Below are 12,142 nucleotides of genomic sequence, written 5' to 3'. Positions count from 1 at the left end.
ACGCGCCCGCGTTGCATTAACCAATAGACCACGTTAGTACTGTCTATCTGGCAGCAACAAAGAATATCAAATAAGTTTCTATGCACGGGAGCAGACAACTAGCTCGTTAGCTACATATTTGACTGTGTTTATTTGTTGGTATCAAAACGAGCTCTCATTTGCAATAAGTTTGATTACCATCGGCAATGGATACACGGTTGGTTATTCACCTTGCAGCGTAGTTGAATGAACGCTGGGTGGCTAGCTAGCACAACAAGGCAGGTAGATTGAGCTATTGTTAGATAGCTAACAAGCTATCTTATTTTTAAATTGATACAGTATGCTACACACACTGCTGAGTTGCAGATGTGAAGTGTTTGAATGCATTTCATGCTGATCTCTGACGTCAATTCGGTGTTCCCGACAGCTGGAGTTGAACGCCATTGTGGGTGCTGATAGAAATGGTACAGTGTCTTTCAAATTACCTTTGTGATGCATCTAGATAACTAACATTAATAAGATCTAAACGTTATATTTTGAGAGTGATCAGTAATGCATTGGAGGCGCTATAGCTATCTTAAAAACCTGGTTTATTAGTCGCAATTACGAACGTTAGCTAGCTAGCAAGCCAACTATCTGTTGGTGTGAGTTATCAGTCTGCTACAGTATAGTGCTTTTCACAGCACTGTACCACAACACCCCACGTTTGCAGGCCGTTTTTCTATCAACTAGGACTGTCGTCTTTATTCTAGATCCGGATTGCAGCTCTTAATGCAGCAGCGGCTGCTGCTGATGAAACAGAAGACCATCTGAGAAGCAACAAGAGTCGAACTAAGGAAGCCCAGGTGTGCAAAACCACACGACACGAGAGAGAACTTTCACGACACAACTTAGTTGTTCTCTCGACACGAGAGAACAACTAAGCTGTGATTGATATAGTTAGCTTGTCACAGTACCTATAACCCTATTCAACACCCTACTTACCAAGACTCTTTACCTCTACAGGAAGCCGAGGCGTTTGCCCTATACCATAAAGCTTTAGATCTTCAGAAGCATGACAAGTTTGAGGAGTCTACTAAGGCCTACCATGAACTCCTCAAAACCCCACTCCTCAAAGAGGTATAATGTTCAGATACATCATTTAGTTTCTAATTGTCATTTCCCATGGACATGAATACTACAGTGCCCCATGAACTCTGCTTACTGCAACATCCTCTCACCTATCAGGCCATGCCGTCGGATAACCAGAAGATCGGTCTCAAACACCCAGGCCTCATGCTTAAGTACTCCACCTTCAAAAACCTGGCGAGTCTGGCTGTGCTGAGGGACGACCTGCAGACCGCCATGGAGTTCTACCTGGAGGTGAGATCACGCACCCGAGTCATACATCACGTCATGCGGCGCTCAAATGAAATCTAAACGTTTTCAAATCTTAGATAGACCTAAAATGGCATATAAGACATTCATAACATGGCCCCTGCGTCTTACGTGACGTCTGTTGACAGGCTGTGATGCTGGATTCCACGGATGTGAACATGTGGTACAAGATCGGCCAGGTGGCCGTGCGGCTTGTGCGTATTCCTCTGGCCCGGCATGCGTTTGAGGAGGGCCTGCACTGTAACCCAGACCACTGGCCCTGTCTGGACAACCTCATCACCGTCCTCTACACGCTCAGTGACTACAGCTGTGAGTCACATCCTTGGTGACATTTTCCATGCCCTTATGAGTGCCCATAAAGTTCACTACATCTGTGTTCATGGGTGGAACAGTCGCTCGTCTTGAAATCGTTTTTGTTTTGTTGGTGAAATTTGTGTGTGGTTGTTCCTGTGTTCAGGCTGTTTGTACTTCATCGGCAAAGCCTTGGAAAAGGATCATTGTTACAGCAAAGGCTTGGTGTTGAAGGAGAAGATCTTCGAGGAGCAACCTTGTCTGAGGAAGGATACCATGCACATATTCATGAAGTGGTGAGTCTGTACAGGGAGTCAGATGGCTGAGTGGTTAGGGAATCGGGCTGTTAATCAGAAGGTTGCCGGTTCGATTCCTGGCCGTGCAAAAATGACATTGTGTCCTTGGGCAAGGCACTTCACCCTACTTGCCTCATGGGGAATGTCCTTGTACTTACTGTAAGTCGCTCTGGATAAGAGCGTCTGCTAAATGACTAAATGTAATGTAAATGTATTGTACTTCCACCAACCTTTGTCCGTTCAAGCCTCGCTTTGGGAAACGGTGACGTACACGAAAGCTAACACGCTCTGTGCCATTCGCAGCAACATGTCCGTCCACTATGTGGAGGTGGATGAAGACGAGAGCCAGGCTATCATCCAGGAGACCATGGACCTGCGACGCCACAGACAGGCTTTCTCAGTCCAGGAGCCCAAGCCAGACCTGGTGCTGGTCCAGCCAATCCGCCGCTTCACGTGAGAATCCTGATCCTCTCCATGTCGATCCGTGGACTCCTCAGTCCCTCGTTGAGCCTGTTTTACGTGTAGGATTGCTTACACAGATGCTGAATGTGTTTTCAGTTGGAAGAACATAGGCGAGAACTTCCTGGCTATGTACAGACACCAGACCACGTGCGAGGCTCCTCGTCCCAGTCTGGGCCGCAGGATCGACCTGTCCGAGTACCAAGACCCCAACTGCCTCCAGGGCATCCCCCAGCCCGCCAGTCCGGCCAGCGTGAGCCAGACCGTGCCCAGCAGCAGCCCCTGCTCCTCCCTGCCTCCCCTCCCTGCTCCAGAGCCAGCCACCCTGTCCCAGCCCAGCACCCTGGTCCACATCGCCACCACCCAGGCCACGGTGGAGGTCACCACGACCGCCCCAGCCGAAGGTCTGTTCGAAAACTCTGGGTTGAGACATACGAATGTGTTTGATTTCAGAGTACGTTTTAGTTTTTACATTTATGTTTTTGTCCTTGAGGTCCTTGAGGGTTTAGGTTGGTTGAGGGGCAGTTCTATGGGCGTATGTGAAGCCCTATGTGACATGCTTGCGTGTAAAAAGGGCTATACAAATACATTTTGATTTTGATTAGATTTATTTATTTGAACCTGCTCTGTCACAGCGATGGACACGTCCCTCACGGAGAAGGTGAAGAAAGCCACTAAGAGGAAGAGGGTCGTTGAGGACAGCGGGGACACGGCCAAGCGGCGGTCTGCTCGGGTCCGAAACACAAAGTGCAAGAAAGAGGAGAAGATTGACTTCCAAGAGCTGCTTTTCAAATTCCTGCCTTCCAGGTGTTCATGAAACCACAGCGGAGCCACGCAATTTTGAATTGGTCTTTTCGATTGGTATGGGATCGGAACTAATCGTGCTTGTTCATCTCAGACTCAAGAAGTTCGACCCGGAGGATGATGATGAGAGCCTGAGTAACCTGGAGGCCCGGTGTGACGTCAAGCAGGACTCCCAGTTCCTCAACGGCAGCTGTACACCTCTGGAATCCATAGAATACATGGAATCAGGTGAGCTTCCACAACACCTAGCATATATATATATACATATTATTATCACCCTATATGCTAGCAGTACCCCTGCTTTGACGCTAATTATTGGTGGGGATGTTTCAATGGTCTCTTGACATTAGTAGGGACATGTCCCTATTGTCCCCCCGTAAACCTAGGCCTTTATCCCAGCTAATATTCTGAACACTATCTTCCAAACGTGACCCGGTTTCTTCTTCTGCGCAGAACAACAGGATGTCCACAGCTTCCTGCTCAACAACATGACCAACGGGGGGATACTGGACCTGATGGTGCGCTACCTGAAGGCTGTGTGTCAGAGGTTCTTGGAGGAGTGGCCTCGAGGGCTGGTTGCCGTGGTGCTGGAGGTCTATCAGACCTGGAGGAAGCACAGCAGCGGTGTGCCCAACCCCTTGCTGCGAGACTGCAGCAACCAGCACATCCGGGTAGGAAGCAGGAATACTCCAGCGATCCAGTGTCGTCCTCATTCTGTCACCCCTGGTTATGTAGTCCTTGTGTCCTTCCTACAATGGCTACAGATCAGCTTTCTTTGAAAGTGCGACCCCATTTTTTCACAATCGACCTCTTCCCTTTTCTAAACGAGGATGTGTTTGGTGTTTGATGCGCAGGAGATGCTGGTGATGAGCTTGTCCTGCATGGAACTGCAGTTGGAGCAGTGGTCACACACCAAAGGCAAAAACGGTACACGGAAAAACAAAGCTCTGATTTTGTAAAAAAAAAAAAAAAAAAACGTGGAACGTTCAGATCCGAGCTTCTGAAACGTTTTCATTTCCCCCTCATCCCATCTCCGTGTGGTTTACCTCCCAGCGTCTCCCAGAAAGAGCGGCGGAGGCCAGAGTGGCGATGCAGGCGTCCCAGACTTCCCTGGGCAGCACTTCCAGGCTGACCTGTCCCAGCTGGCTCTGGGCTCCTCTCAGAGGGACCTGTTTGAGGACGGCTGGCTGCCAGTCGGAGTGCGCGTGTACTGGCTCAAGGCACACTTCCTCACCCTACAAGTAAGATGTTTATTTGCTGTTGTACTGATTCAGTATCAACACCAAAATGATGGATCGCCACTGAATTTCGTTCTGGTTTCCTTTTCTAGGGTGACATGGAGCTGGCGCTGGAGAACTACGACATGTGTGCCGGGCTGTTGCAGAGCCGGCCGAAGCCCACCGAGGGAAAGGAGTACACCATCTACCTGCCAAACCTGAAGGTGGACGCGTCCATCTCCCTGGAGGAGGTGGGGATCGGCATGACCCACATACAGGCCGCCGTTGGGGATGCAGGAGGTCGAAAAAAGTGCTCCCATGGGGTGGTTCTCATCTGAAACTCTTCTCTGTCCCTCCCCTCCCTCGCTTTCACTCTCTCGCGCTCTCTCTCTCTCTCGCTCCCTCTCTCTCTCTCTCCCCGTGGGCCAGATTGACAAGAAGCTGAAGTCTCTGGAGCGCTGCCAGTCCCTGGAGGAGATCCAGCGCCTGCACCAGACGGGAGACCACCAGGCGGTGGTGCGCCTGCTGCAGGCCACGCTCCCCTACGGGGGCTCCGGCCGGGGAAAGCCTCCGGACTTTGTCAGCTCCGCCCCGGAAAGGCCCGCCCAGCTGCTGCTGCTGCAGGTCAGGCCCGCGCCTCTCATCAACCGCGGGGGGGGGGGGGGGGGGAATCCAATAACGGCGATGGCTCGTTTTGGACGGGAATGACGTTTTTCCTCCTCCCTTCGCCCTAGAACTCTCTGCTGAAGCTGAAGGACTACCAGCAGTGCCTGGAGAGCACCGAGGTGGCCCTGAACGAGGCCCTGCAGCAGCTGAACTCGACGTCGGGCAGCTGCTCTCCCTCGGTGAAGGAGGAGTGGGTGTCCACCATCACCCAGCTGCTCGGGGGGATCAGGCTGTGCTTCTCGGAGGAGCCGCAGCTCCTGAGCAGCGTGCCTCGCTGCTCCAGCATGGCCCGCCTCGCCAACAACCTCATCCAGGTCAGACGCAGCCCGAGTGTAGGCTCGCTGGTGCTCAGGGCACTTGACGGCAAATCATGAGGTCCCAGGTTCAAATCCCCCCCTCCCCCTCCTGCATGTTGCTTAGGATGGTCTGCAAAACGAAGACATTTAAACATCTATAAACTTGTGTTGATTCTCCCTAGGCCGCCTTTGTCGTTTACGTAACATTGGATTTTTTTCTGTTTGTTCTTCCTCTCCTCCAGCTGATTGACCTCAGCATGGCCATCCCAGACGATCCCAAGGAGCCTCATTTCTCCTCGGTCGTCCCCTGGGTCCTACTGCACCACATCATCAAGCATGAGGAGGCGGCCTTCGACTGCATGCTCCGCCAGCATGTGGCCGTAGGGGACGAGGAAGGCATGTCCACCCCCCCTTCCATCCAAATCAAATCAAAAGAGTCAGGTGGCTGAGCGGTGAGGGAGTCGGGCTAGTAATCTGAAGGTTGCCAGTTCGATTCCCGGCCGTGCCAAATAACGTTGTGTCCTTGGGCACAAGGCACTTCACCCTACTTGCCTCGGGGAGAATGTCCCTGTACTTACTGTAAGTCGCTCTGGATAAGAGCGTCTGCTAAATGACTAAATGTAAAATGCATTTGTATAGCCCTTTTTACAAGCCATGTCACAGAGGGCTCCATCTCAATGCCATCCCCACCACCTTCCCTCTCTACCCCCTTCCCCTGTCCCTGTTCACATCTACCGTCGGTGTTTGACCTTTGACCTCTCCCCTTCCCAGATGACTCGGACGTGCCCATGCTGCCCTCGTCGCTGATGCTGCTGAACACGGCTCACGAGTACCTGGGCCGGCGCTCCTGGTGCTGCAACTCCGACGGAGCCCTCCTTAAGTTCTACGTGAGTGTGTGAACCCCAGTCCCCCCCCCCCCTCCCCCAGTTTAGACTGGGATCAAACTGACTGGTGTGGGCGACTGGGACCGTTTTGATTTTGCTAATGGTTATACTTTTTCGTTCTCGATGGGTGCTGTTTGAGATCCACAGTTCGCAGGGGTCGAAGTAAACAGTTTTGCCTCTCGTGTGCGTGTTCCACCATGCAGGTCGAAGTTCTGGAGAAGGAGCTGGCGGCTTCCAACAGGCTGGACTCCCACCCGCACAAGGAGGAGCTGGAGATGGCCCTGGAGCAGTGCTTCTTCTGCCTGTACGCCTACCCCAGCAAGAAGAGCAAGGCCCGCTACCTGGAGGAGCACTCGGCCCAGCAGGTCAGACATCCTGCTCTACAGGTCACACATCAAGCCCTGGTCATCTTCATGACACTGCTGTTCAGGCCAGGCTGTTGGTGAATGTGTCCACTGTACGTCCGCTGATCAGGATCGACAGGAAAGCCGTCGGCTATGCAGTGGAATGCTAATGCATTCCTAGTAGTACTGAGTAATATTTTAGACATATCTCCTGTAAGTATTTCTGGGGTATTCTTGTTCGAGTATGTGTGTGCTGCAGGAAGCCACTAGGGGGGTGTCTAATCACATCTGACTCTTGGGACTGTCGGTTGGTAGTGGTGATGCACGGTAATGTGCAGTAACTGCAGGATTGGAGAGAGAGAAAGTGCAGAGTCCAGGTTTATTTAATAATGTCAGCCCACCTTCTAATTACTGGCTAGTCAGCAAAGTCACAAGACTAAGGGTTGCTGTTAAACAAGTCAATATATGCAAGCAATTGATTCACTTTCAGGGAGCCTAAATTTGATTTATGGTCTCTGCCTCTGCAAAAACACTGCCTAACACTCAGGTTATGTTTGTAATGCCGAATCCCAACACTGCAGCCCTGGGTCCTCCTGTAAACATATATGTACATGTTATTCCATAAAAAAATACATCATATATTGATAATAAAACATAGACATTAACAAACGTGTGTCTCATACAAAGTGAATGAATCAGACCCTGAGTTGGGCTGCCTCTAGCATCATACTGTCTACCCCCTCATCAGCTATCTCACTCTAGTCGTTGCTCAGGTACCCTCCCGCCTGTTTGACCAGCCGTAGCTCAACGTTTCCCCCCCCTCCCTCCCCCCGCAGGTGGAGCTGCAGTGGGGAAACGCCCTGTTCATGTTCCAGTACTTCAAGCCCAAGACCCTGCCGGAGTTCGACAGCTACAAGACGAGCACGGTGTCGGCCGACCTGGCCAACCTGCTGCGGCGCTTCTCGGGCATCGTGCCCTGCGGCGACGCCCCCTCCCTCAGCATGGACGAGGTGGCGGCCTACATCGAGGGGGCCGGTGATAAGGTTAGCCCCGGGGCGAGAGAGCCCACGCAGGACAGGAGAGAGCGGCGTGATGAGTCACATTTACATTTAGTCATTTAGCAGATGCTCTTATCCAAATCTCTTTTAGAGATCCAAATCTCTAAAAGACATGGTTACCCAGACTAAGGTCCCATATGAGCCGGGTGCTGCTTTGGTGTGGGGGACCATGTAGGGGGGTGGAGGTGGGGCTGGAGGGAAGGAGGAAGTTGGTGTGGAGGGGGGGAGGAGGGATACATTTACATTTAGTCATTTAGCAGATGCTCTTATCCAAAGCGACTTACAGTAAGTACAGGGACATTCCCCCGAGGCAATTAGGGTGAAGTGCCTTGCCCAAGGACACAACGTCATTTTGCACAGCCCGAATCGAACCGGCAACCTACTGATTACTAGCCCGATTCCCTAACCGCTCAGCCACCTGATTCTCACACGCCGCGGACTAATGGCCGTGTTGTGTGTGTGTGTGTGTGTCAGCCAGGGTGTGGTCTCGTTGGGACTCTGAGCTGTTTGTCAGACTGGGAACAGCGTGTTCACCGCCAATTGTATTTATTTGATTCAAAGGCGTCATACTAAAAGTAGAAAGTACGCCAGCACAACCGAGGAAGAAGTACGTAGTTCTACCGGTATTTTGGTGGAACGGAACGGTCTTTGTATTCAGACGCGTTCAGGTAGAGAGTGCAGGTGTTCAGATTACAGAGGGTGTGTTCAGGAGCTGATGCCCGGCTGGTTTTGGTCCCAGGTGCCTGCTCTCCCCGAGGGAGGCTCTCCGGCTCCCCCCATTGTGGATGAGATCTATTACCTCCTGGGGGACTACCACTTCAAGAACAAGGAGCAGTTGAAAGCCATCAAGTTCTACATGCATGACATCTGTGTGTGTCCAAACAGGTCAGCATTTGCTTGTGAACTACTTTTGAGAATAACATGTCAAATACATTCATATTATTTACACCTTTCCGAGCATTAGAGAGCTCACAGGTAAGAAAGAAAGAAGGGGCTGGTGTCCATAACCTTTGGTGACCGGTTACTGGTGGTGTGTGTGTGTGGTGTGTGTGGTGTGTGTGTGTGTGTGTGTGTGTGTGTGTGTGCAGGTTCGACTCGTGGGCAGGCATGGCCCTGGCCAGAGCCAGCCGCATCCAGGACAAGCTGAACTCCAACGAGCTGAAGAGCGACGGGCCCATCTGGAAGCACTCCCTGGCCGTGCTCAACTGCTTCAAGAGGGCCCTGGAGATCGACGCCTCCAACCTGTCCCTGTGGATCGAGTACGGCACCATGTCCTACGCCCTGCACTCCTTCGCCTCGCGCCAGCTCAAGCAGTGGAGGAGCGAGCTGCCCCCGGAGGTGGTGAAGCAGGTGCAGTGGACGCCTCCCCCTCCCCTCCCCCCCCCCCCTCCCCCCTGGCTCCCCGGACCGCCCCCCCCCTCCCCCAGTCTCTAAGTGCAACACGGCTTGTGCTCGGTTTCCGCCCCTGCACACTAAACAGATGTCCCATCCTGTCACTCTTGGTCACGTGACGTGTGAATTGACCGTTCGCCGAATTGGATGTGTTCTCTGGATTCAAATAACAGCTGACAGTTGTGGACTAACGTGTGTCCGTGTGTGTGTGTGCGCGTGCGTGCGCGGGGGGTTCTAGATGACGGAGAGGCGAGACTCCATGCTCGAGACGTCGTCCCAGTGCTTCCAGGGGGCATCTCGTTGCGAAGGGGACAGTGACGAGGAGGAGTGGCTTATACACTACATGCTGGGGAAGATCGCCGAGAAACGCAAGCAGCCGCCACGAGAATACCTGCATCTCTACAAGCGGGTAGGCTTCCACGCCTCTCTGCGTCTGGCCGTTTTGCAGTGGAGGTAGATGAGGAGAGGCAGGGGGAGGCCTGGGGCTCTGGGCAGGGGTTGCTGGGAGGGAGAGGGGGGGGGGGCTGCAGAGGGAGGAGACGGCTCCGTGTGTCTGTCCCCCTCCAGCGGCTGTCCTCTGCTCTCCACCTCAGACACGGCCTAATCTGGCCTGCCCTGCCTGTCAGATGGCCCTGGGCTAATCCCTTCTCCACCCTGCCCTCGCCTCTTTTATTTATTATATATTGCTCATAATAATGTGCGCTGGCAGAGTAATAGGATTACTTGTGGAGAAAATAAGATTTAGAGTCATAAAGGTTAGACTGATGAAACGGTCAAGAGGAGCAGAACTAAAAAGGCCAATGTACTGGTGCCCTGGCAAATACAATTTATTTTCTCTCTTTTCCTCGCTGTGTCTTTCTCATCACAGGCAGCACATTACCTGCATGAGGAGGCAGCCAGATACCCACGCAAAATACACTATCACAACCCACCAGACCTGGCTATGGAAGCACTGGAGGTACAGTACATCACAACAGCCTGAAGAACTAGAACTAGTACACACTGGTGCTAACACACACCAGTACACTATCACTAGTACACACTGGTGCTAACACACACCAGTACACTATCACTAGTACACAGTGGTGCTAACACACACCAGTACACTATCACTAGTACACACTGGTGCTAACACACACCAGTACACTATCACTAGTACACACTGGTGCTAACACACACCAGTACACTATCACTAGTACACACTGGTGCTAACACACACCAGTACACTATCACTAGTACACACTGGTGCTAATACACACCGGTACAAACCCTGGAACTCTAGCAGAGGACCGTACAGGCACTTATCTCCCCAGATGGCTGTGATGATGTCAGCATGTTGCACTTGAAGGAGCCTAAACACCCCCCCCCCCACCCTCTGCTCTGTCTGCGAGCAGCTCCACTTCCGTCTGGGCGCCTCCATCCTCAAGCTGCTGGAGGCGGGCGAGGCCGATGGCGAGGCCGAACTGGAGCACGAGCTGCTATTCACCCTGCTGGCTGAGGCCGCGGCCGGCCCTTTCGCCCGGGGAGCGGAGAAGAGCATGCCCAAGTCCCAGGAGAAGTGAGCTACGGAGCCCCGAGGCTAACCGAGGCTAACCGAGGCTAACCGAGGCTAACCGAGGCTAACCGAGGCTAACCGAGGCTAACCGAGGCTAACCTGGGGGGGGACGTGTCACACATTGCTTTTAGAGTTTTTAGTTTGAGAGGACTTTTGAAGAACGTGAAGTGTCCAAACTGTCTCTGGTCTGTGTGGTCCTCCCCTCCCCCAGGGAGAAGCCCCCCTCCGTGATGGACGAGGACTCGCACGGTTCCTCCGTGTGCGCGGCGGCGGGCGGTCACGCCGGCGCCCCCCCGCCCCCCTCCAGCGCCCCAGGTCTGACATCCCCGCCTTACACGGCCACACCGGTCGACCATGATTACGCCAAACGTAAAACCCTGCGACGACAGCAGCAGACGTGGCAGCAGCAGCATAAGGAGCAGCAGGCTGATGGTACAGTCCCCAGTCCCGGACCCTGTGCCCTGGGGAGCGGCCCGCTCTCACCCAGGACAGAGGTCCCCACCGGGGGGGGGGGGGGGGGGGGTTGGTGGTGGTGGTGGGGGTTGGGAAGCTAATCACCATGCTAATGGGTCTGATTCCGGTAATTACCTCACAAACACCCGGGTGCTTGGGACGTGGTAAAATGGGCAATATGGCTACTGCTGGTTTCTCTCAAGGTCATGCCTGTGTGTTGGGGGTGAGGGTGGGGGGGGAGAGATGACAGTGTTTAGGAGTCGAGAGGTAAGAGGGCAGAGAGCGTTTTGACCCCTGTGTGTTGGGTGTTGTCGTTGCAGTAGATCCAGATATCTGCTCCTGTGTCTGCCCTCCTTCATCCCTTTCCCCTTCCGTCTCCCCTCCTGGTGTTAACGCCGTCGTGTTTGACTTACTAGATCATCTAGCCTTATCTCAGCCTAGAGCTTTTCCCTCATTTGTTTTGGATCGAGTTCGTCTGGGTTTTTCCCGTCTATGATTTTCATATTACAGCGTCTTTTGCTTTATTTAAAAAAAGAAACCTTTTAAGAAAGGCTCAGACCCAAAGCTAATTATATTTGATTGTTCTCTCTCTCTGTCTCTCTCTGTCTGTCTCTCTCTCTCTCTCCAGATGTTGATAGGAGTGAGGTTAGGCATAATGTATCTTCCTCATGAACATCTTCGTCATGTCCTTGTTCCTTGTTATGCATACTAGTCAAAGTCAGTCGTGCTTGGCGTGCGTAGATATACATAATGAATCATTTGAACCGCTAATGGTCAGACACATTCCAATCTCAGTTAGTATCTCAATCTGCAATTGTTTTGGAAGTTACTTGACAAAGAACACTTAGCAGAATTGCACAGTGTAGCCTTCAGTAATTTTCCTAGGATTCAGGCTGAGCCTTCATTGAAATTATACTCATTGTTTGTAGTGTCGCAAAGAAATAAAGGGGGGGGGGGGGGGGGGAACACATTTCCAGAGCAACAAGGCGGATTGAATGCCATCGTAAATACGAAAACATTTGAACGTTGAGCACAAATTCAATGCTAAATCGAATTGGCGCTAAATGCTAA

At 52.4% G+C, this 12,142-nt stretch overlaps 1 protein-coding gene across 7 annotated transcripts in view; it reads left to right on the top strand.

Moving 5' to 3' along the window:
• The first annotated feature begins 51 nt into the window (after positions 1–51).
• cabin1 (calcineurin binding protein 1) overlaps positions 52–12,142 on the top strand; it is a 35,082-nt gene continuing 22,991 nt past the window's right edge. For 4 of the 7 annotated variants that reach the window (XM_062451136.1, XM_062451134.1, XM_062451135.1 and 1 more), the window contains exons 1-27: positions 52–257; positions 407–443; positions 732–824; positions 985–1,098; positions 1,207–1,341; positions 1,485–1,665; positions 1,814–1,943; positions 2,247–2,396; positions 2,502–2,806; positions 3,038–3,209; positions 3,301–3,434; positions 3,660–3,877; positions 4,061–4,133; positions 4,260–4,447; positions 4,537–4,674; positions 4,853–5,047; positions 5,158–5,403; positions 5,628–5,781; positions 6,157–6,272; positions 6,473–6,634; positions 7,450–7,656; positions 8,411–8,556; positions 8,760–9,021; positions 9,302–9,472; positions 9,932–10,021; positions 10,458–10,621; positions 10,830–11,050. In XM_062451136.1, the coding sequence (XP_062307120.1) occupies positions 441–443; positions 732–824; positions 985–1,098; positions 1,207–1,341; positions 1,485–1,665; positions 1,814–1,943; positions 2,247–2,396; positions 2,502–2,806; positions 3,038–3,209; positions 3,301–3,434; positions 3,660–3,877; positions 4,061–4,133; positions 4,260–4,447; positions 4,537–4,674; positions 4,853–5,047; positions 5,158–5,403; positions 5,628–5,781; positions 6,157–6,272; positions 6,473–6,634; positions 7,450–7,656; positions 8,411–8,556; positions 8,760–9,021; positions 9,302–9,472; positions 9,932–10,021; positions 10,458–10,621; positions 10,830–11,050 (4,168 nt within the window). In that variant the 5' untranslated portion in view covers positions 52–257; positions 407–440. Of the gene's footprint in view, positions 262–406; positions 444–731; positions 825–984; positions 1,099–1,206; positions 1,342–1,484; positions 1,666–1,813; positions 1,944–2,246; positions 2,397–2,501; positions 2,807–3,037; positions 3,210–3,300; positions 3,435–3,659; positions 3,878–4,060; positions 4,134–4,259; positions 4,448–4,536; positions 4,675–4,852; positions 5,048–5,157; positions 5,404–5,627; positions 5,782–6,156; positions 6,273–6,472; positions 6,635–7,449; positions 7,657–8,410; positions 8,557–8,759; positions 9,022–9,301; positions 9,473–9,931; positions 10,022–10,457; positions 10,622–10,829; positions 11,051–12,142 lie in introns of all 7 variants that reach the window. The other 3 variants (XM_062451138.1, XM_062451137.1, XM_062451133.1) reach the window with 2 other exon arrangements.

This window comes from Osmerus eperlanus, chromosome 25, assembly GCF_963692335.1.
Source record: "Osmerus eperlanus chromosome 25, fOsmEpe2.1, whole genome shotgun sequence".
NCBI classification, from domain to species: Eukaryota; Metazoa; Chordata; class Actinopteri; order Osmeriformes; family Osmeridae; genus Osmerus; species Osmerus eperlanus.
This window is presented reverse-complemented; position numbering and strand designations above follow the sequence as displayed.